Consider the following 21,807-nt stretch of genomic DNA (forward strand, 5'->3'; position numbering starts at 1 on the left):
TAAATAAAAATGCTATTAAATCAAATCTTTCAGCTACTTCTGTTAGAGCTCTCTTTCAGTTTGCTTTTAACTCAAATGAACAGAGTGAAATGCAGGAGAGGGGGAGGCCGCGATAGCACTTGGCACACTTGTCTGCTCCACTTCAGCGTGATCCATGTGTTGCGATGCCTGCAGTGTCCTGGTTTGGCCCTCTATATCAAATGACCAACAGTGAAGTAGGTATTAACAGCACATGCTGTAGTTTCACAGCTCCAATACAAGAGAGAGAGAGAAAGGGAGAGAGGAAAAAGCTGTCAAAAGAATACAAGTACAAAAATATACGCATGGTGCAGATTTTTCAGGTTTTGGTACATCCCCATAAATCAAATCTCTTTCCTTTGGTGGCTTTTTTATTATCCATCTTGTTTTGGACCATTAACGGCCAACACAATCATTTCTGTCAGCATACTGGCCTCAACTATCTGGCACTGTTACTATAAAAGGATGCGAAATGAAATAAGCAAAAATGTCTGTTTCAGCAGTAAAGCAAATATGTTTATTAAGCACTTTAATATACATCAGAAAATTCCACTTCATAGAATACAGGAATTCTTTTTAAATGAAAGTTGAATGTACATTGGAAGCTATTTACAATCCAATCACTGACAGTCAAATCAAAGATGGCAGACAAAACACAGTCAAGACAAACAAGATAACTGCTTAAGACTATACAGTATGTTTTTCCAACACTGTTTCTAAACCCGGTCCTGCTTAGAATCCTTCTACCGTCCCTTCATGGCATACATTTGAGCTACTGTAGTACTGAAGAGCTGAGAGCTTTCACTAGGGCTTATAAGTGTTCGTGCATGCGATAGGCTTCTACTCCTCGATCCCAGTTCTTGGCAATATATCTCACCGTTAACATTATGAAAAGCCTGCAAAAAAATATGACACAGCCTGTAAACACTAACGCAGCTCTATAGAATTCATAAGAAACAGATGTTTCAGTTCCCTCAGTGTCACAGCTGAGCACCTCCTCCTCTCAGTCTCCCACAGGGGTAAGTCGTGTCCAACTGATCCTCAGTGTCTCACAGGGAAGAGGCGGGTTAGAATATACCCATTCAACTTTGGCTTTACAACTTTGCATTACAGACAATGTCACTAACAGCTAGTAGTTGTCTTAATGGCTGAAGCCTTTCTGAGTCTGTGTCATGCCCCTGAAAAATCCAGCCAGGAATTAACTGAAAATGAACCACATGACGATACGGAAACAAAGCTTGGATTTTGTTTCTTGCGATGCAGTAGGTTATACATGTAACTGTGCTGACAAATGTATTTTTAATCACTTGACATTGCTGCTTTTAGCACCAAAATGGATTATTTAAATATTTTTTTTAATGCACACAAAACAGGACTCACAACAACAACAACCAAAAAAAAAAAAAAAATCCCATAGGGACAAAATTATTATTTTTTTTGTTTACATTTTCGATGAACCTCCCTCTTTCTTAGATATTTTAATAATGCACAAACTTACATAGCCAACAAATTGGGAGTTCAAAATGACTGCAGGCAACGTCTGAAAACACAGCACCATGATAGAATGTAATGCAAAACCAAAAAGTGGCTTTTTTCCCCCCAAAAATAAATACACTTTTATATACTTGTGATGAAAATAGCTATTGACACATCACACACAAAGTAAGTTTAACACGCTGCTCAAAGTTAACACAGATTATTTGGGGTCTCTAGAAAGGCAGACTATCAATGCGCTTACTTCATACCATGGCATCAGTTACTGTTATGTCCTCTGGTTTGTTACATTGTACTCGCAGTACATTGTTGTCAGTGTTTAAAAAGTAGAACAAACATTAATATAAAATAACAGGAAAAAGCATTGGTACGTTTTCTCAAACAGTTACTTAGATAAAACATGGATGGGATACGAGTGACTAGAACAAATGCATGTCTGTCATTTTACTCTTAAAAGTGCATACACTGTTTATTAAATAGCATTACATTAAATTAAGATGATAGTTTGCATGGATACATGGAGAAGGCTGTAACAGATGTAGGCACATTGAAGTATCAGTTCACATAAGCCTTAGGCAGAAAACAATCTTCCCTAGGTAACATTTTGAGGTCTCCCACTGATGAAAAGTTAAAAAAAAAAAAGTGTTTGTTTTTTTTAAAAATGCAGATGAAAACAGTTGCTTTGGCACATTCCCTCCGCCGTCTGCATGACGAATGGCATTCAAGACATCTGAAATGGCACAGGAATGATTTGGGTTAATGTTTTGCTTGGGAGGCTTTCTTCACGCAAGTCTGATTAAATAAAACTAATGGTGGTTCTATTCAGTGCATTCCAGTATCATCTATGTGCCCATTTTTTGCTCCTTTATTAGTCCTTAGACAAGCCAAAAGCATGTGTTGTTTGCTATGTGCCCTCACCTTTTCTTGATTTCAACATATAAACACATGGTTGCTGTATTACATTAAAATCACATGCTGGAATATTAAAAAAACAAAACAAAAACAAACTCTCTCTTACCAGCTATAATGGAGTCTCCTTTTTGTAGTTAAACCCATGGTCTGATCCTTCAATCTGCAGTTTCAGGGCTTGTTTAAGGCTTAGCTCCGTTTCCCCTATGGGATAGTTCTCTAGAACATCCTGGTGGCCCCTGTTTTGAACAGTCCGTGGAACTGATACCCTACCCAAGAAAACCTGATTACCCTGTAGATGATAGTTGGGGTTTGTCATTATCCCATTCCTCTTCTTCTCAGAACAGCTTTGCTGCTGTATGAAAAACTGATCCTGGCACTGTCCCCTTTCCTGCTGAACTGAACCACCAATCATGATCTTACAATGAGGATCTTTCACTGCAATGTTAGCTACCGATTTATTAATGGCAATTCTCTTGTCAAACTGGGTCATCTCATACTCCAGAACCTGACCTTGGGTTGAGCCACTGTTCTTGATTTTCTTCTTGTCTCCCAGTGTTGTTTTGCTGTTTGCTGTGCTATTTCCAGTTTTAGTTCCCTTTGTTGATTTAAGACCGGATTTCAGCTGAGACCAGTCAAAGTCACTGGATGGGGATGATGGCTGCTGACTAATGGACTTTGTCGTAGAGGACGGAGATACAATAGACTGTCTGCTCCGGCTGCGGGGCAGTGAGTGCTGCTGAATCTGTTCTGTAAATGTCAGTCCGTGAAAACTGTCAATGGGCACTGTCTGTGCTGTGGCTGTAGATGATGTGGTTCTCAAAGAGGAGTTTTTTGAACTCTTGAGAGAATTATTTGACAGGGAGGATTTCTGTCTATCTACAGTGGAATCAGGAGATTCTGACGGTGAACTGAAAGCATGAACAGGCCCGTTCTGTAGACCTCGTCCAGATGACTGCACGTCTCCTGCCCCAGTGCTGCCAGAACTACTTGATTTGATGGTGAGGGACTGCATTTTACCAGTCACTGCCAATGGTGTTTTTTCTTCCATGGTATGCACTGGGGAGGGGTTGCAGCCATTTAGAGTTGTAGCTCCATATTTTTCTAGAAGTTTTATAATCATTGAATGGCCACCTTTTGCTGCTACTCTCATTGCCGTTCTTCCAAACTGATCAGCGTGGTTGGGGTCAGCACAGTTTTCAAGAAGTATTTGTACAACATCGATGTGACCCTCCTGGGCAGCTATGCCTAGTGCCGTTGCTCCCTGATTGCATGTGTGATCTACATGTGTGCCATTCTCTATCAAAAACTGCACGACTTTTGTATGGCCTTGCCATGCAGCAGACTGGAGGGCAGATCTTTTTTCATTGTCACAGGCATTCACATCAGCATGGTAGTTAATCAGCAGCCTCACCATTTCAATATGCCCTTGCCAGCAGGATACATGCAGGGCCGTTCTGCCCTCAGTGTCACAAGCTTCCACATTTGCGCCATTTTCAAGGAAATATTCTGTCATGGCCAGCTGATTTTCAAGTGCTAGTATGTAAAGCGTCGGCCGTCCGTCTGCATCTTTGTAATCTATATCAGCACCGTGGCTCAGCAGCAGTTCAACAATCTCCCTGTGACCTTCTAATGCAGCTACCCTGAGAGCATTCCTCCCATCATATCCCCTCTGGTCACTGCATGACTTGTGTTCCAGAAGAATTTGCACACAGTCATAATGTCCCTCTTGTGCAGCTAATATCAGCGGTATTCGACCATCATTATCTACCTCTGTGCAACGAGCACCTTGTTCAATAAGGGCATCGCAAACTTGCCGGTGGCCCTCAAATGAAGCCATGTGAAGCGGGGTCCAGCCTGCATCATCCCTGTGATTCTCATCAAGACCTCTGTCCAGCAGAGTTCTGACCACCTCCACATTACCCTGAGCAGATGCAATGCTCAGCACAGTCCTTCCCTCACTGTCAATACTATCAACAGCAGCCCCCCAAAAAAGTAGTGTGTTGACTACAGATGCATGGCCCATTGATGCAGCAGCCAGAAGAGGGGTGCGGCCATTGTTGTCTGTATGATCCACATCAGCCCCGCCTTCTAAAAGCAAGTCAACTACATCTACATGTCCTTCATAGCCAGCCACGAGGAGAGGAGTCATGCAGTCTTTGTCACAGTGGTCGACCTCTGCACCCCTGTCGATCAAAAGGCTCACAACAGATGCATGGCCTTTACTTGCAGGAACACAGAGAGCAGCGACTGAAAGGGCAGTCCTTCCATCAACGTCTTCATGATTAACTTCGGCTCCATGGTCCAACAGGTGCTCAACAATTTCTCTGTGTCCCATATAGGCTGCAGCAATAAGAGCTGTTCTTCCTTCATTGTCTGCTTTGTTGACCTCAGCGCCATGTTGAAGAAGGTTCAACACAATGTCTTCATGACCTCCCCAAGCAGCAGCTCTTAAAGCAGTTCTGCCATCGGCATCAGCACAGTCCACTTTGGCACCAGCATAAAGCAGAGCAGACACAACTTCTGAATGTCCACCCCATGCTGCTGAACGGAGAGCAGTCCACCCATCGTGATCTGTATGGTTTATGTTGGCCTCACAGCCAATAAGGCAGTTGACCACTTTAGTATGGCCCTGCCTTGCAGCAAGGGTAAGTGCCGTCTGTCCATTGTTATCTTCTAGCTCCATGTTTGCCCCTCTAGATATAAGCAAGTTGACAACATCAAGGTTTCCGCTGTATGCAGCATTACTCAGCAGAGTTTTTCCACCGGAGTCACACTGGTTTACAGATGCCCCATTGTCAAGTAGTGTCCTTATCGAATCCTCTCTTTCTAGGGCCTGTTGTACAATACATGAAGCATGATCATCCTCATTATTTACGTGTGCACCAGCTTTGACCAGTAGCTGCAGAACCTCCTGTTCCTTTGGTATGGAGGTGCTCAAAGAGTCTTTAGCAGGAGTTCCATTCCAAACCATCCAAAGAGCCAGATTAAACGCTTCAATCTGTAGATTGGAGTTCACAAGATGCAATGCAAATTCCTGCACCTCAAGCGGCTTGAGCTGCTTTGCCCGGCAAGTATAACTCATTGCCAACATCCTATGTCCCTCTGCTGCATTGCACAAGTACTTTTGGGTGCAGTGCTTAACATCTAGTAGCCACTCTGCAAAACTGTAGTGAAAGAGGATTTTAGTGCTCCCAAGGCCATCGACCAATAATTTGGAGAGAATGTCCATCTTTTTCTGAAACTCTTCCATGGTCAGTGTCATGTTTTTGGTCCAGACTGCATGGTACAGTTCTTTGACTGTGAGTGGCCTACAAGTTGCAAGGATTACATTAAGAATTGGTTGTACTTTGGCAAACTGTTTTCTGACAAACAGTCTCTGGCAGAGCCACAGGTAGAGGCCATTAAGAGTGCCCGGGATGTCGCGGATCTCACGAAGCATGATAAAGTTTTCCACCACACCATCCAGGACACGTTCCAGGTAAAGGAAACAACCACTGCTCTTGATGTGAAGTTGGTTAAGCATCTCAGCTGTCTCCTTGGTTAGATGCTGCCTCAGGGCCTCCTCCTGATCCAGCCTGTGAAGGATGTACTGTTGCACGTCCTTGACGATGTAGGCCTTACGCAGATCATCAAGGCTGATTTTGCGGAATCCTGAAACAGAAGGGAAGGACATAAGATGAGACTGATGGCAAATTGAGTTAATAACTTACTCAGTATATTAAAAGATCCAAAAGATTAATTCAAGAATGACCTTTGCTGCATTATTTGCTAATGATGAGTAGAGTTATTCTCCCCACACTGGTCATGTCTGACCTTGAGATCCTGCCCTGTACTTAGTCACTGATCATGTACCTTTGGATAATTAGGTTAAGTCAATCTTATTTCCCAAGGTTCTTAAGATAATTAATAGTAAAGCCAGGTTGTTAAAGAAAATCCTTTCAGAGGAATTGAGAGCATAACCCCTCTAACTGCTGGAAACGGAGACAATCAGTGAGTGTCCACTCTCAGCTTAGCCCATGAAATACCAACAAAAACAAAATCATGTCAATTAGTGGCTTTAGTGTATTGGCTAAAACAGCTATTTCAGCTTAGATAGAGAGTGCCAGCATTAGGGAAAAATGTACAATAATTTAAGTATAAACATGGCTGAAACAATGAATACAGCGTAATAATAATAATAAAAAAAACAAGCTAGAGAGCCTTGAAGTAACAATGCAGATAACCATTTAAGAAACAAATCTCACATCCTGAGAGAAAACATAATTTATTTCAACACTGGAATCCACTACATTGGTGATTCAGCCCATTCATTAATTGCAGAGACTAATCAGCTAAAGCATATCTGCTGTAAAATGGAAGAGAGCAAGGGACACGTTATTTGCATGACTGTAACACATCAATTGTCTGTAAAACATTTCTCCAATGCCTTACTTATCATGCAACATGCTCCCACATTGACCTTTAGAAATCCTACTGGGGGGAAAAATAATCACAATCACTCAATGAATGATCTTTAATGGGAAATCCTCTCTGAGATGTGGAAAAATGGCTCCATAATGGCCTCTGCTAATGGGCATAAAGTGAACTTTTCTTCATGCTTAAACAATCTGTTCATGGTCTGTGTAGTCTGCAGCCTTGAGGGCAGTAGGAGCATTTTTGCATACTTTTATTTACAGTTCCCATGCTTCTCAGGGTTACTAGGACAGGAAAGAAAGTCACCAGGGTCTGTCTCAGTGTTGTTGACATACTGTTTTTTCCCCAACATCTAACAAGCCTCCTACTATGGGAACAACTATCTGGCACTTTCGCTCCCTAAACTGATGTGCTTCTTTGCCAGCCTGAGCATCAATTCATTAAAATAAAGATATTTTATCTTCAGATAAAACAGCTTAAAAGAAGAGAGCATTTAGAAAGGTTTACTAACAAGTTCAAAACTTTTATTCTCCATAGTGAAATGTGATTGCTTTGGTTATATAACATCTCTCCTCAGTATGAATCAGATTCTGTCACCAGGCCTGGAGCAGTCCTCTCTTCATCCGACTGCTATTGTGTGGGTAGAAAAGACAGTGAAATCTTATTCCACATAGGCCCAACGGTAACCACACACTTCCAGGCCAAATAGCAAACCTAATGACTTTAACAAGAATTCCCAAGCAGGCACTGATAGTTTGAACAGATCCTGGTAAACAGAAGGAGCAACAGGTTCCCTTTATCGCTGGCTTCTGTGTTGGTTTAAGATAAGCAGGTTCCTTCAAACAGTATCTCACAATAATTCCCTTTTACTCGGTCCTTGAGGCCCTTCGTCACATTTCAGCCTGTGAAAAACTGGTTACTTGGTGAAATTAAAACACTCACACTTCGGATAATGGTTACACTTTATTGTAAGGTCTTTACTGTACAACCTAAAGCCCATTGAGAAGAGTGTTTTAATCAGTACTGTATAAATAAAACTGAATGAAAGAATTTAATCTGTGATACAAGACAAATATTTACTTTGTATTTACTTTTTAAAAGGCACTACTTAAGTGTCATGAAACATCTTATGACTGAGATGCTAAGGAGTGAACAGTTACTGGGATTAAGACAGGACAGGATGAAATAGGATTCATGTAAGATTTCACCCAGAGATCTATTATACAAAAAAAAAAAAAATCACGTTCCATTGTTCTTTACATTTGTCTGTATCGTTTTATTTCTTTAGTGATGTGGTGGCCTGTGGTAGATCTAAATGAAAAAGAGGAGACTAAGAATGCTTCTTAACTACAACAAAAAAAAATATATATATATATATATATACACATCTAAGAGACTCAACAGCCAATCACACACTCCCCACATCTGTCTGCATACAGCATTATGTAGTATTAAGTCTACAATCTGGGACAGAATGAAAACCTGAGTAAGGAAAAAACCAAACTCCCATATAAAAAAATAATAAATATTATGAAAATATTAAATATGAACATGTAAACACAGGTTTATGTATGGGGCGGTTATGGGAATTCTTTAAACTTTAACAAGCTTTAAAGTAATATTCCCCATCATTACAGCCACTGAAAGGCCCTAACCCACTTCTAGTATGCCACTGTTTTCAGTAACTGTGCACATTTTCCACACTCCCTTCAGCCTCTTCTCTCCAGCTCCATGACCTCCCGTATCAACTCCCACTACTTCAGTCCTGGAGGAGTCACTGACATTACAAGAGCCAAATTCATGGCAAGCATGTGATGTAGCCATGTAAAAATCACTTCTGTTTCTGAGTACTTAGAGCAGTTGTGATGTCTTTATTTCATTCTTTCATTCTTTGTTTACAAACCTTGGCTAAGTACTCCTTTAAAAAGGCCTTTGTTATCATGACTCTGGGGTTACTTCAGGGTTTATATCAAAAAGATACAGACTTGACTGAAGGCACCACACGATCCTAATTCGCATTCCTGGTCTCTCTGTGTGCTCACAACTCCCCTGGCTGAAACTTCAAGCAGTAAAGATCAAATTTCAGCCCATCATGTTATCATCAGAGGATCTCTCACTCATCCTTATATCTCATTTTGTCTAGCCTCTTGTTTCATGTCAGGTGTCCAGTGTGTGGGGGGTTTGTTTTCTTTTTCCCTCAGCTTGAAAGCTAATCTAACTGGTGTACATGCTTCCTTTCTCTTCTACTGTTCTGCTTTGCAGGCCAGTGCACAATCACAAGTGCTCCACTTGACACAAGCACACAGTTTCAAATTTACATTTACAGTCTCTCTCGCTAACGACAGAGAGCTTATGTCTTGCGACTTTCTGATGCTCGGATGTCAGTGATGGGTCCTCCTACTTCTTCTGGACCAAATCCTTCTTTGGGCATTCTGGGTTTGCTCCAGCTGGAACAGGAAACCCACTAGCTTGGAAGGGGGAAAGAGGCCATGAAAGGGAAAAATAAGACAAAAAATGCTTCATGCTTTAAGAGACCTCAAAATGCATTTGTTTTTTTTGTTTTTTATATCCATCGATATATCTCTATATCTATAGATATAGAGATATATCTCTATATCTATTATCTATCTATCTATCTATCTATCTATCTATCTATCTATCTATCTATCTATCTATCTATCTATCTATCTCTCTCCTCCCCGTGATGATTTCTTCTATTCACAGTGGGACTAAGAAAAACATTCAGTATGCATTACAGCCCAATTCTGGAGATGCTGCTCTATCATGAATATTTTCTCTGGGGAACAGAAGAAAAATGCTTCTGTGCCGTAGTTTATGATAAACTGTTTCTTCTACATTCCACGGTCGCTGACACACCAATTATGAAGATACAGTGAATAGGAAAGCTGGAGGAGGGAAGAGATCGAAATTTGACTGCAGCCACCATGAAATAAAGCACTTGCTCAGATAAGACAAAAAAACCTACAACAAGAAATAAAACAATAGACCTACTTAAGTGCCTTTGCTCACCAAAATTACATCTCCCTTCAGTCACATACTGAAAGATAGCCTACAGCTTCTACTTAAGTCATCAGCAGACATCACTTCAACTGTGAAGTCATGGCAATATTATTGCCCTACTCCTGCCGATAAAGCAATAAAACAACCGCAGGGGGAATGTCATCCAACCTGCATTTGATGACTGCGGTGTAACAGGAACTACTATTAAGTACTACACAAGAATGCATGAACTCTCATTGGCTACAAATACCCAGACGCCTTCCAAGAACCATTTTCTTTCTTTCCAAAACCCAGCAGTCATGAAGGCCTAGATTTTGCACCATTTTAAGTAGGTTACACAAACTGTAGCTGAGCATTGTGTGTGTGTGTGTGTGTGTGTGTGTGTGTGTGTGTGTGTGTGTGTGTGTGTGTGTGTGTGTGTCTCTGTGGATGGTTCAGACACAGAACAAAAGCGACTGCTAAACAAGCAACAAATGACACATTCATCAGGGTGAGGGATGCAGCTCCTGAGTGCAGGCCTCTGAGCCAGCTGCTGCTCGTTACAGAGCTGGATACCAGCCACAAGAGACAGGGTCTCGCGTACAAAAGAGTGACTGTTTGCTTTCTAGATTAATTTTTCAAATGACGAATGAGCCAGCGTGTGTGCGCGCATGTCTGTCAAAAAAACTTGAGGTCTAAGCTCATCAACTGGGACTGTGGAACGGCAGCTTCTCAGATTCAGCACGATCTTTCGCGAGACCCCATCTTAAGTCACTGGATCCATAAAGAAAACAGAAATCCAAGCCTCACTGCCCTCTCCTCAGGCTCTCCAGTAAACCCGCGCTCAACCAAACGTCTGTTCAACAGCTGCAGCGTTCCCAGCTCCAAAAAACACGAGAGAGCCAACCTCCTAAACACAAGTATGTGGAAGAGAATGAGCTCCAACGGTCTGCAAACTCAAGTCCTATGCAAGTGTGCTACTCTTCAATCTTTGAAAAATACTGCTGAATTCTTTGTTTGATTGTTTACAGACTCCAATTTGGAGTTTAACAGTCAAAAGGCAACAACTCTTTCTGTTTTATTTTGGATAAATGTGGCTTATTCACAAGTGAGAACAGACTGAGGAGCTGAGATCTGAGAGGTTTCGGCTCAAATCTGGAGCTGATTTAACAGCGCAAAGATGCAAACAGTTGCCATGCTACGCGACCACCAGGCGAGACGCAGAAATGATTACACTTAACAATTAATTTAGGTTTGCTTGAGGCGAGGCACATGAAAACACTCCCGCCCGAACATGCCTCTGCTGACTTTCAAACGGGATGTGAAAGAGTTCCAGTCAAACCTGTTGTAGGGCAGCTGAAGAGGGCTGATGTGTTGGGGGTTGGGTTAACAGGAACATATTCACAACAAGGCCACCTGTGCAAAGAATACTACATCAATCATATAAAAATCTATGCAAAAACACAGTAGAAATACTAGGTTTTTTTCCCACTAACCCACAAAGAGCTTAGTTATTATTTTGAATGGCAGAAGCTCATTAAGATGGTGACAAGAGGCTGACTCAAAGCAGAGCACCTGTCTACCCCATATGAGATATCTACTCTAAGAGACTTGTCACTGCTATTACAGCTAGCTTCTTGCAGCTGCACAGATGGCTGCAAATTTCATTCATGCCAAAGATTCTAACAGAAACCCCAAACAACAGACATAAATCATAAAAAGTAGCATGACATTTGTTCCAAGTGCACATTTAGCCATTACTCCATTAAACGTTCAGACTGTCACAGTGTCCACTGTGAGTCAAATGCTAGTGTTTTCGAGTTTTAGGGAATAGGGTGATGATCGGAGCACATCAGACAATATGAGCGAGGTGTAAACTAACTGTGGGAATTCTTTACTAGTTTTGGATGTCATACAATTCTCTCAAATATTTAAAAATTTTAAAATAAGTTGCCAAGTATACATTGGCGGTTATGAATATACCTTGGCCCCCAACCTAAATAAGGGCTGTTTGGAAGTGGATATGGAATTCCCATGGAATCTGTTCCAGAGTAACTGTCACTGAATCATCAAATAGAACTGATTCTTTCTGAAGATGCAACGTTGTAGCTTTGCAATAATGGTAAGCTTCTGCAACTGACCTTCTGACCATGTTTTTGTTCATCATTACACGGGTTGACCTATGAGTAACCTCATTTGGCTCTACCGCCACATGTTTCCATTCACCTGCATAAAAACTGCTCAGACTAGCTTGACAGCAATCAAGTCAAATAATCCATTATCTAAGATCAACAAGTGTTGCCAGGTAGGCCTGGAAGCATTTTGGGAAGACTTCGCATGTACAGATTACAGATTCAGCATGAGGAAAGCTTTGACGGCATGCTGCGGAATCAGGCACTTGCAAAGTCATTCTTGGCACACAAGTGAAGAGACAGTGTGGTATATTTAAAAGATAAAATATGTCTTTAGTTGCAGCAACCAACTGAAAACCATCCCAGGAATTCTTGAAGGGTATTTTAATTAAGGCTTAATGTAAAAACCCTTCAATTAAATCAAAAACCAACAAGTCTTGCTCTGTGCCACCAAAAGAAATGTGAAAAAATGAAATAAAATCACAGGTTCATTAAAATCTGGCAGAGGCATGCCACATACCAAAGGGCATCACCTCAGGTAGGAAGAGGCCAGCCAGTTTTGTTCGCCGTGCTCACAGTCATGTGACTGCACTGCAGCACCCAAGGTGTTATAGATACAGACATGGTAGACCTGTAATTTGCCCGGCTGACAGACGGCATGGTGGTAAAATTACAGTATTCAACAGGGATTATGGTCTCCAGCTCATCCAAAGTGAGGCTCAACATGCAGCCTCACAGACGACAACTTATACATGAATACGGACATAAATCAGTTTGTCCGTGTAAGCCAACTAAAGAAGAAGAAAAAAAAAAAAAGAGGGGTAAGCTTATTAATAGCATCTTGCTTGCTTTTGTTAGCCATGGTGACAGAGAATCTATAACGAAAACTAAAAAGAGAACAGAGTGAACTTTGTGTTTTAATAGTAGGAGGCATTTGCTGAACGTGATTTTGGTTTAGTGTTGAGCAATTTAGTCTCTGGTGAAGGCCGCAGCATGACCAAAATATGTTGGAATCAATTATTAAATTCTTTTGACTATTAACTGTGGAAGTGCTTCTTCTTTCACTGCTGAAAAGTCTTGGCATTGTTAAGCTCCAAATTCATCTGTTGTTTGTGCAACCATATATCCAGTTGTCCAAACTGTGCCACAAAATGGCATTTTACTGTGGAGTCAGTAAGCAAAGCCGTTTTTGCCTCTCTTCGGGGAGCATTCCACAGCAGAAAAGAAATAAACTGTCCTCGCTGCTTTATGACTGTGTTTGTCTTGTCAGTTGGCCAGTAAGATCTTGCGGTCCCTCCAGAGAGGTCTTACATTTGACCAAAAAGAAACCTTACCAAAAAAAAAACACATCTAGTGCGATGTTAAGAGTTTTGCTGACCTTTCTGTGAAGGGATTCAACCATAGGCCTCCAGACAAAGGGCTTCTTGAAGAAGTGCATGCACTTTAAAACAGAGCTGCTCTTTTCTTTTGTGGTCACTAGTGGTAAATTAGTTCAGCTTCTTGGCATGTTGGGTTAAGAAAGCTCCATTCATGGTGGACAGAACGAAGGTGGAAGATGTGGTTCAAGCCCTTGCTAGGGTGGTCTACCCTCACCCGAAAAAGACACAAATACAGGAAACAGAAACAGTCCCACCCCCGAGTAGCACAATTTCCTGAAAGTGTAGCTTTTACTACACAATAGCTGTGAAATCTAATGATTTATCTATATGCAAGCAGTCCTGCAAATTACTCTTGGTTTTTTTAAAACAAAAATCCTCACGAGCATGAGCAAATGTGTCACGTTGGGAAGGAAATGAGTAAACCCACCATCAAAATGTCTCAAAGGATGAGTGTCTTTTTAAAGCAGCCACACACTCCTGTAACATTCCTAAGACTAAGCTGGGGTATAACCGTATTAATTAAAGCTGTGATTCATAACCAAGACAAGCTTTTATGTGAGGTTTTGTGGTGGCTACTTTCCAAGTTTTGACTGGTAGGCCCCCCTTAACGCTGGCAACGTTGCTCCTTTTCACCCACTTGAAGAAGTAAAATCGGGAAAGGAGTTAAAATAATTATGTATTTTATTACAGTGGAAATCAATCTAATTGAAGTTGCTGTAACACTCCTGAGCAGGAATGTGCTTGTTTAAGGGGAGTCATTATGTTTCACAGCTTCAGGAGCACACTGATACTATATTATTATAACTACTGGCACTCCATGCCTTCTCCATCCTTCCTCATCCCTCGCTCATGTTGGCTCTTCACTCAAAATCCTAAATACAGCTTGCACGAGGTTTTGTTTTGCGTTTCCTTTAAAACAGGCTCTATCACAGTTACCTTCCTCCTTCTGTACTCGAGGATTATTCAGAAGATGCTTGCAGACAGAAGAAAAGATTTCGGTAGCAATTCTCTCCTCACTCTGATTATCTCAGATCTTAAAAACACATGCCTTGAGCTCTCCATAAGGTTGGCTGTTAGCCAGTAATACTTGAATCAAATTAAAAAAATAAGCTAAAATATGGACATTAGGTAGGAGTTATGATTTTTGAGTGCAGAAGCTTCAGCAGTAATCATCAGCAAATGAAATATTCAGCGTACAGCTCGAACATTGCACAGCCCTTTCTGGATGCTAATTGGTGGAGAGGTTTGCCTCACTGTTCCAGTGGGAGTCTTGCAGGACAGCAAGACTTCCATCCACAAGTACTGCCCATATATGTTTGTGCCAAGGTTGGCAAAAGAAAGGTAAACAGAGTGAATTTAAGTGACAGTATACAGGACCCAGATACACATGTATCTGAGACGCTGTGGCCTGTTAATCTTAAAAATTTTTGTTTGGTTCTTAACCAAAAATGTTTTATCTAAATTTTTTAAAGTTATTAGCAAAAAGTTAATGATGCAGTTCATTTCTGATAAATTATAAAACATAATTTTAAGCACTTTGTACCTAGAGAACAAACCAAGACTTTAGATTATCAGACTGAGGCAAAGTGTCTGCTAAAAATACCCCCCCATATCGTTTACAAGTAAGAGATGGCAGTGATTATTACCTTAGTCCAGTTGTATATATTTTTTCTATTTATAGCACCAGACTGGATTTACACTTTGATCTGATGAGTCAACCCTGTCTGCATTTTTGTGTCACTGTCAGGAATGTCGTCACCGTGCTACAACTGTGACCTTAAATGACTTGTTGGCTGGATGTCACACTTTCTGACTGGGAAGAAGAAGGCATTTTTACTTAAAGAAATGAAAAATGAAGCCTTGCTTTTCCAGAAGTAAATGTCAATATGAGCCATTCCCTAATAAAAAAAAAAAAAAAAAAAAATATTCATCAGCTGATCAGACACCTTCATGTAGTCCGTGCAGTACTCTCTCGAGCCCCCACACATACATGCCTGTTGAGAAACAGTGACTTTAACAAGTATGAATCAAACAGTATTGTTCGGATAGGAGCCCTTACAGTCCAGTGATGCTTTCATGTGACAGATGGGAAAGAAAAAAAAAAAAAATCACATGAGTCTGATTCAAATGCTATGTTGGAACTATGATTTAAAAATGGGCTGTAAGTATTTCGATGAGACCAATAGCAAAGTAGGAAGAAAAAAGATGGCAAGAGATTGAGGTTTGAGCTGAAAAAAATAAATACACACACACACACACGGGGGGGGGGGGGGGGTATTTAAACAGCCAACCCCTACCTTGCACCTTCATACAGCCCTCTTTTCTCTGTCCCTGCTCCACCTTCTGCTGGAGGCCTTGATAAATTGGCACAGATTCTACCCGGCTCCCAACCAAAATCGCTGCCTAAGTGTTTCCACTGCACTACCGCTACAATGCCCTTACAGTAGCACAGCTCAAAGAAAAGGTAAAGTCAGAAAAAGCATGATTTTTTTTCGCTACAATTTGCATCTCAAGAGTGAAATTTTAGTCCAAGTCAAAGGTAACAAGTCCGACGCTTATTCGAATCGGAATGATCACATAACACGGGTCTGCCAGAGGGATACTGTGCAAAATTCTTGTACTCCTCACAAACTGACCACTCTTTGTTTGTGAGGCATTAGCCAAGCGGATGTGAGTGAGGCATTCTGCAGCAGAAGTCAGTATGCCTCCTTCCTGTTCGGTCTCTGAGGTGCTGAAAACTTCCCAAAGCACATTCCACTCAGAGATAGACACAAGGAATAACAGTTGAGCAAAAGACAAGGAACTCTGAGTTTTGCTCCTGGGGAATAAAGTCATCTCCTTAAAAAAATTAAATGAGAAATTCCAGCTGAATGCACTTGCTGTGAGTCAGACTGAAGCAAATTTTGCAAAAATCAAAAGGTAACAGAAAGCTTTGAGTTACTCACATAAAAGGAGTCTGAATTCTTTTAGTCATTTTAGAAATACAGGACCAAAATTCAGGTCCAGTGAGCTCCCTTCAAAACCTTGTGGTTAAAGGTCATTCCTCAAACTTTATCAGCACTGTATTTACAAAACCACAAAGTTCGCATTACCACAAACCAGAGTATACTGGGAAACTGACAACCTCCACTGCGACTAAAACGGACGCTCATATAAAACAGTAGTTTGCTTTGCAGCAAGCATGAAAGTGGACGCTTTTGGCAGGTCACTGCCATCTCTAAATTGTAAACAATATGCAAGATATTTTTAGGGGACACTTGGCCTCAGTCTGATACTCTAAAGTTCTTTGGTCTATTTTCAGTCCACTGCTGCATGAATAAGGAGCATTCATAGTGCCATATTAATAATAAGGTACAAAAGGCAATAGAATACACTGTGAGTGAGTGTGTGTGTGCAAGTCCACATCCGTCTAAGTGTGATGGGAAAAAAAGAAAAAGTCAGTCTTGTAGAAGAATTTCCAGCACTGGACTAAAAGCGGAAGACTGGATCCAGACAAAACAAAGACACTGCTAAAAGCATTAGATCAAGGCTTACTGTAGTTCTGCAGGAGGATTTCAGTGCATAGACTAGATAATACCTTTTATTTCAGTTCTTTAACTGTGGAATATGTTCATAGAAATAAAAAGACATCAGCAAGTCTAAACGGAAAGGAAAAACAAAACCAAATATGTCCTTCACTCCCTTCAAGCAGGGACATCACATCTCATATGTGAGGTTGGCACTCTTTTCAAAAGTAGATTAATCTTTTTGAACCAATTGCTTGGCAATTGGAGTAAGAGCTCAACAAAAGCTTGGCCATCATCAAAGAGGCAGTAAAGAGAGAATGAGCTTCAAAAATGGAGAAAAAGAAGATAACTGCCACTTATCAGATTGTTCCACGATGAAACTCACCTCAAACCATATATTAAAAAACCAAAAACCAAAAACAACAGACAAGTACAAACAAAAGAGGTGCAACAAGCAGAAATAGAACTAACAAAAAAAAAAAAACAAAAAAAAAAAAAACATATACCAAAGACGAAAATGTTTTTTAAGACTATGTTCCCCTGCTGAGTCCGCTCTGAACATGAAGTGCACACCAGATAAAATCTCACTATTGAAATTAATGATTTGGGCCAGACACAAACTGCTGCCGAAAGAAAATCAAATATAAAACTTCTTCCATCTGTGTTGTCTGTGGACACAAAGTTTTGGAAAACGCTTTAAACTAAACTGATACCAATCCACACGGGTTCCTACACAGAACCTTTTAAGTTAGAGGAAAGCGTGGGTGGGCGTGTCTTTGAAATTATGAAGTGGGCAGCCTGCATCACGGTTGGTTTGTTGAATTACATGCACGATCCCCACGAACGACTCAAAGTGAGACTCTAGTGTCCTGAATTCCTGTTTCCACTCTTATACAAACAATGACTAAGAAACAAACTCACAATGGAGAAACTAGACCCATGGAGTGGCTGGAACTTTTGCACGGAAATAATGATCAAAATAGCTGACAATTCATTTTCTTGCAGGAGACCTACAGCGGGTTAAATAAGTACTAAATGTGTTACCAGTTTTCTAAGTTAATACAAAATGTGCTATTGAGATGAAATTCTCACCAGATGTCCCATCCAAGCCCCACAAGCAAAGAAATCAAACCATAGATGTCCATAAAATTAAGTGTAATAATGAGAAATGACACAGTATTGAACACACTTACTGAAATGTATTTAATACTTTGTACAGAAGCCTTTGGTGATGCCTCCTGTATAGAGAAATTCTTCTCATGCATTGCTCAGGGGTGATTTTGGCCCATTCTTACACACATACCTGAAGGTTTCCTTGACCCCTTCTATGAACTTTTGTTCTTTCCATAGATTTTCAATTGGATTGAGAGCAGGTGTTTGACTCGGCCATTCTAGCAGCTTTATTGTCTTTCTCTGAAACCAACACAGTTTCCTCAGCTGTGTTTGGGATCATTGTTTTGGTGAAACATCCATCCTCGTTTAGTCTTCATCCTCCTGACGACAGCAGTTTCCTATTAGGAATGTCTCTGTATATGTTTTCTATTTATCCTTCCTTTAATTATATGACGCGTGCCATTGTCGTATGCTGGAAAACAGCCCCACACCATGATGGTCCCACCTCCAAACTTATTTACTTTTGGGATGTTATGCAGTGCCTTTTGAGCTTCTCAGCAAACTTTAAACTTGCTCCAACATGCTTTTTCTTTAGCAACAGTCTTGTGTAGCGAGCGTGCATACAGGCCATGGTGGTTGACTGCATTTCTTATTGTTTTCTTTAAAACAATTGTTCCTGCTGATTCCAACTCTTTGTGTAGCTCTCCACAAGTGGTCCTTGGCTCCTGGAAAGCTCATCTGATAATTCTTTTCACTCCTCTGTCTGAAGTCATGCTGGGAGAACCTGGTCGTGGCCAGTTTATGGTGAAATGATATTCTTTCCACTCCTGGATTATGGCTCCAGCAGCGCTCACTGGAATCTTCAAGTGGTTTTGAAATTCTTCTGCAACCAATGCCATCAGTATCTGTTGCAAAAATAAGGTTGCAAGGTCTTGCAAGAGCTCACTCGTTTTACCCATCATGGGTTGTATCTTTGGTAATGAGATACCTTTTTATAGGGACTGAACCAGCTGTTATTCATTAGCATTAAGTGGCAGGATTGCTTTCTAATTACTGATAGATTTCAGCTGCTGTCATGACTTTCTAGGTCTTTTTGCACCTCCATTTCTTCATGTGTTCAACAGCTTTTCCCTGTGTCATGTCTCATTATTGCAAACAACTTAAAATATGGACAGTTATAGTTTGATTACTTTGCATGTGTGAATTGGATTGAGGGGTTACCAACATCTGGTGAAAATTTCATGTCAATAGCACCTTTAGAAATATAGTTACTAAGAAAACTGGTGACGCGTTCATGATTTACTTTACCTGCTGTATATATGAAAAGCATATTTTAAGAGTCCTGAAAACAACTTTGAGCGTGACCTCTTAATTCTAATTACACTGTTGCATTTAATTTGGAATATATACAGGAATACTATTTGTATTATCTAAAATGATAAGAGGCAAGCAACATAATCCACTGAAGACAAGCCAGAACATGAACAGACTGCCAAGCAAATTAATTTGCTGCTGGGACTAGATATTAAAGAAGGATGCTTGTTACCTGTCCTATTAATTTTATAGGATTTTAGGCGCACATTATATTGTTACCATGCATTTCTGTACATACTATGCACAGAGACCTAATCGCGATCATACCCGATCCAATATAAAATCAATAGAAATATCAGCACTACAAATAGAACTGCTTTTGGAGAATTTGATCATACAAACATAGGCATTTCATAATTTATGCAGGAACAAAAGGAAGAACGCATGTAGCTTGTTCATCCCCAAATCTGACTGCAAGCACCTCCTGAGGAGGGAGCAGCACAACTATTCAGACTGCTGGGATGTTGTGTAACAGTAAAAAAGGTAAAGTGAGGGCACTAGAAGCTCCCACATTCAATGGCTTTGGAAAGGTAGACGGGGGACACGCAGCAATGTGAGTCTGCAGAGGCAACTTCCTCCCACACAGTTAGGTTTTTGATTAATGTTATGCCAGCTCATCGCCACAGAGTAGGCTGCTGGCCTGACAAGGAGATAATAGCAGTGGGTATGGTACAGTGTCACAAGACAAGGAAAAGCTGCATCTCTTACAGAAGTCTGCAGTGGTGACTAATCCCTTCAGGCATGTCATAATGTTAGAAAGCATTCGAAGCAGTGACAAAAAAAAAAGAATGATGCTGCAGGCTTTGTTTGTAACTGCTGTATTTTTTTTGTCAAAATGTGTATTATTAAATCTGAAAAATGGTTGCCATCAAGCAGAACAAGCATACAGCAGTACTGACAATTGCAAGTACTTTCTCATACATCAAAACTGTCTCTTTTCAACAGCTCAGCTCAGTTGTAATAATGGTATCATAGTGATTTTGACAATGATGTATTGATTTTTAAAAAACTACATGTAACACCCTAAAGCTTTTGGAAAATTGCCTCTACACTTGGAGAACAGTTATCTTAACTGAGCAACGAGAAAAGTTGAACCATTTACCTGTGAACAGTTTGGTAATGGCTTTGTTCTGTCGTCGTGCGGAGCAGATGAGCAGCAGCCAAGGAGGCAGAAACTCATGGTGACTGGCCAGGAGCTCTGCAATGGTCCTGGGAGAACCTGGGGAGGACCTCTGTTCCCCCTCACCCAGCTGACTGCCTTCATCAATGGAGTCCACAAGCAGGAAGAGTGCCTGCTGAGGAGGCTTCACACTCAAGAGAGGCAGGAGTACACACCTGATGAAAAAGGATGAGACATGGAAGGAGAAAGGAAAAAAAAATCTGTTACAATGTTTTCATCTTTTTGATTTTGTTCAATTGATGACATAAATCATCTTCTTTCAGGGGTTGCCACTGCAGATTCTGGTCTCTAGCATACTCATCTGCATGTTCCCTTTCACTACTTCCATGAATCTTCTAATTTTCTGCTTCTTCTCCTGCCTAGCAGCTTCATATCAAACAGCCTTGGTACTCTACATATGTCCAAACCATGTTAAGCTTGCGTCTTTACCAGCTCCACCTGTGGTGTCCCTCCAATGTACACTAATGTAATGTTGTTGGCCACTCCCAGTAAAAATCTTAAAATCTTCAGTTCTGCCACCTCCAGTTCGGCCTCCTGTCTTTTTGTAGCATGTATTTAAAGTCATGTACCTCCACTCTTTGCATCTTCCCTGTTACAACTGTCTCCCTCTCATTCACACACACATATTCTGTCTTGCCTCCACCGGCTTTCATTCCACTTCTCACTAGAGCATACCTCCAACACTCCAGACCATCTTCCACCTGCTCCCTACTCTGACTGCAGATCAGGGTCATCTACAAACATCCTAATCCATGTAGACTCTGTCCTGACATCATCTGTCAACCTTTCTTGACATAAAGAGTAAAAAAAAAACCCAAAAAAAAAAAAACCTACCTAAACCTTGATAGGTCAGTGCATTGTCACTTTTATTTTTTTTATGTTGGTTTAGCTAGCTAAATTCTATATTCACTCTTATTTACCCAGAAAGTGATGCATGTTTTTATTTCCCCTTCTAATGAGCTCAGATATTCATGCTTATGAAATAAAAACTGTTAGTAATAGTAATAAACATACTATTGACATTCTCTGCACAGCAAGTGCTTCGCTTCAAGATGAATACAAACAGTTGGTCTAATACAGTGAAACAGTGGCTTTACAAGGACACAAGAGACACAACACAACCAATTTCAGTTAAACTGTTTAAATAGGGAGAGCAAAGGTGTTTAAGTACATCTCCATCCAGCTCAAATTGGATCCATTAACAGGCCTGCTACCGATGATCTGCGCTCAAAGAGAGATTTACAGATGATACAATCACTATAATTTGTCCGCCTACCACCCCCCCC

The 21,807-nt window shown here is 40.7% G+C and overlaps 1 protein-coding gene across 1 annotated transcript in view; it reads right to left on the bottom strand.

Moving 5' to 3' along the window:
- Positions 1-1,434: 1,434 nt before the first annotated feature.
- ankrd50 (ankyrin repeat domain 50) overlaps positions 1,435-21,807 on the bottom strand; it is a 36,988-nt gene continuing 16,615 nt past the window's right edge. The window contains exons 3-5 of the mRNA XM_005726557.1: positions 20,444-20,676; positions 2,531-6,075; positions 1,435-2,242 (exon numbers count right to left, since the gene is read on the bottom strand). Coding sequence (XP_005726614.1) covers positions 2,534-6,075; positions 20,444-20,676 — 3,775 coding nt within the window. The 3' untranslated portion in view covers positions 1,435-2,242; positions 2,531-2,533. The remainder of the gene's footprint in view (positions 2,243-2,530; positions 6,076-20,443; positions 20,677-21,807) is intronic.

Source organism: Pundamilia nyererei, unplaced genomic scaffold (assembly GCF_000239375.1).
Source record: "Pundamilia nyererei isolate P.nyererei 1_Seehausen unplaced genomic scaffold, PunNye1.0 scaffold00020, whole genome shotgun sequence".
NCBI classification, from domain to species: domain Eukaryota; kingdom Metazoa; phylum Chordata; class Actinopteri; order Cichliformes; family Cichlidae; genus Pundamilia; species Pundamilia nyererei.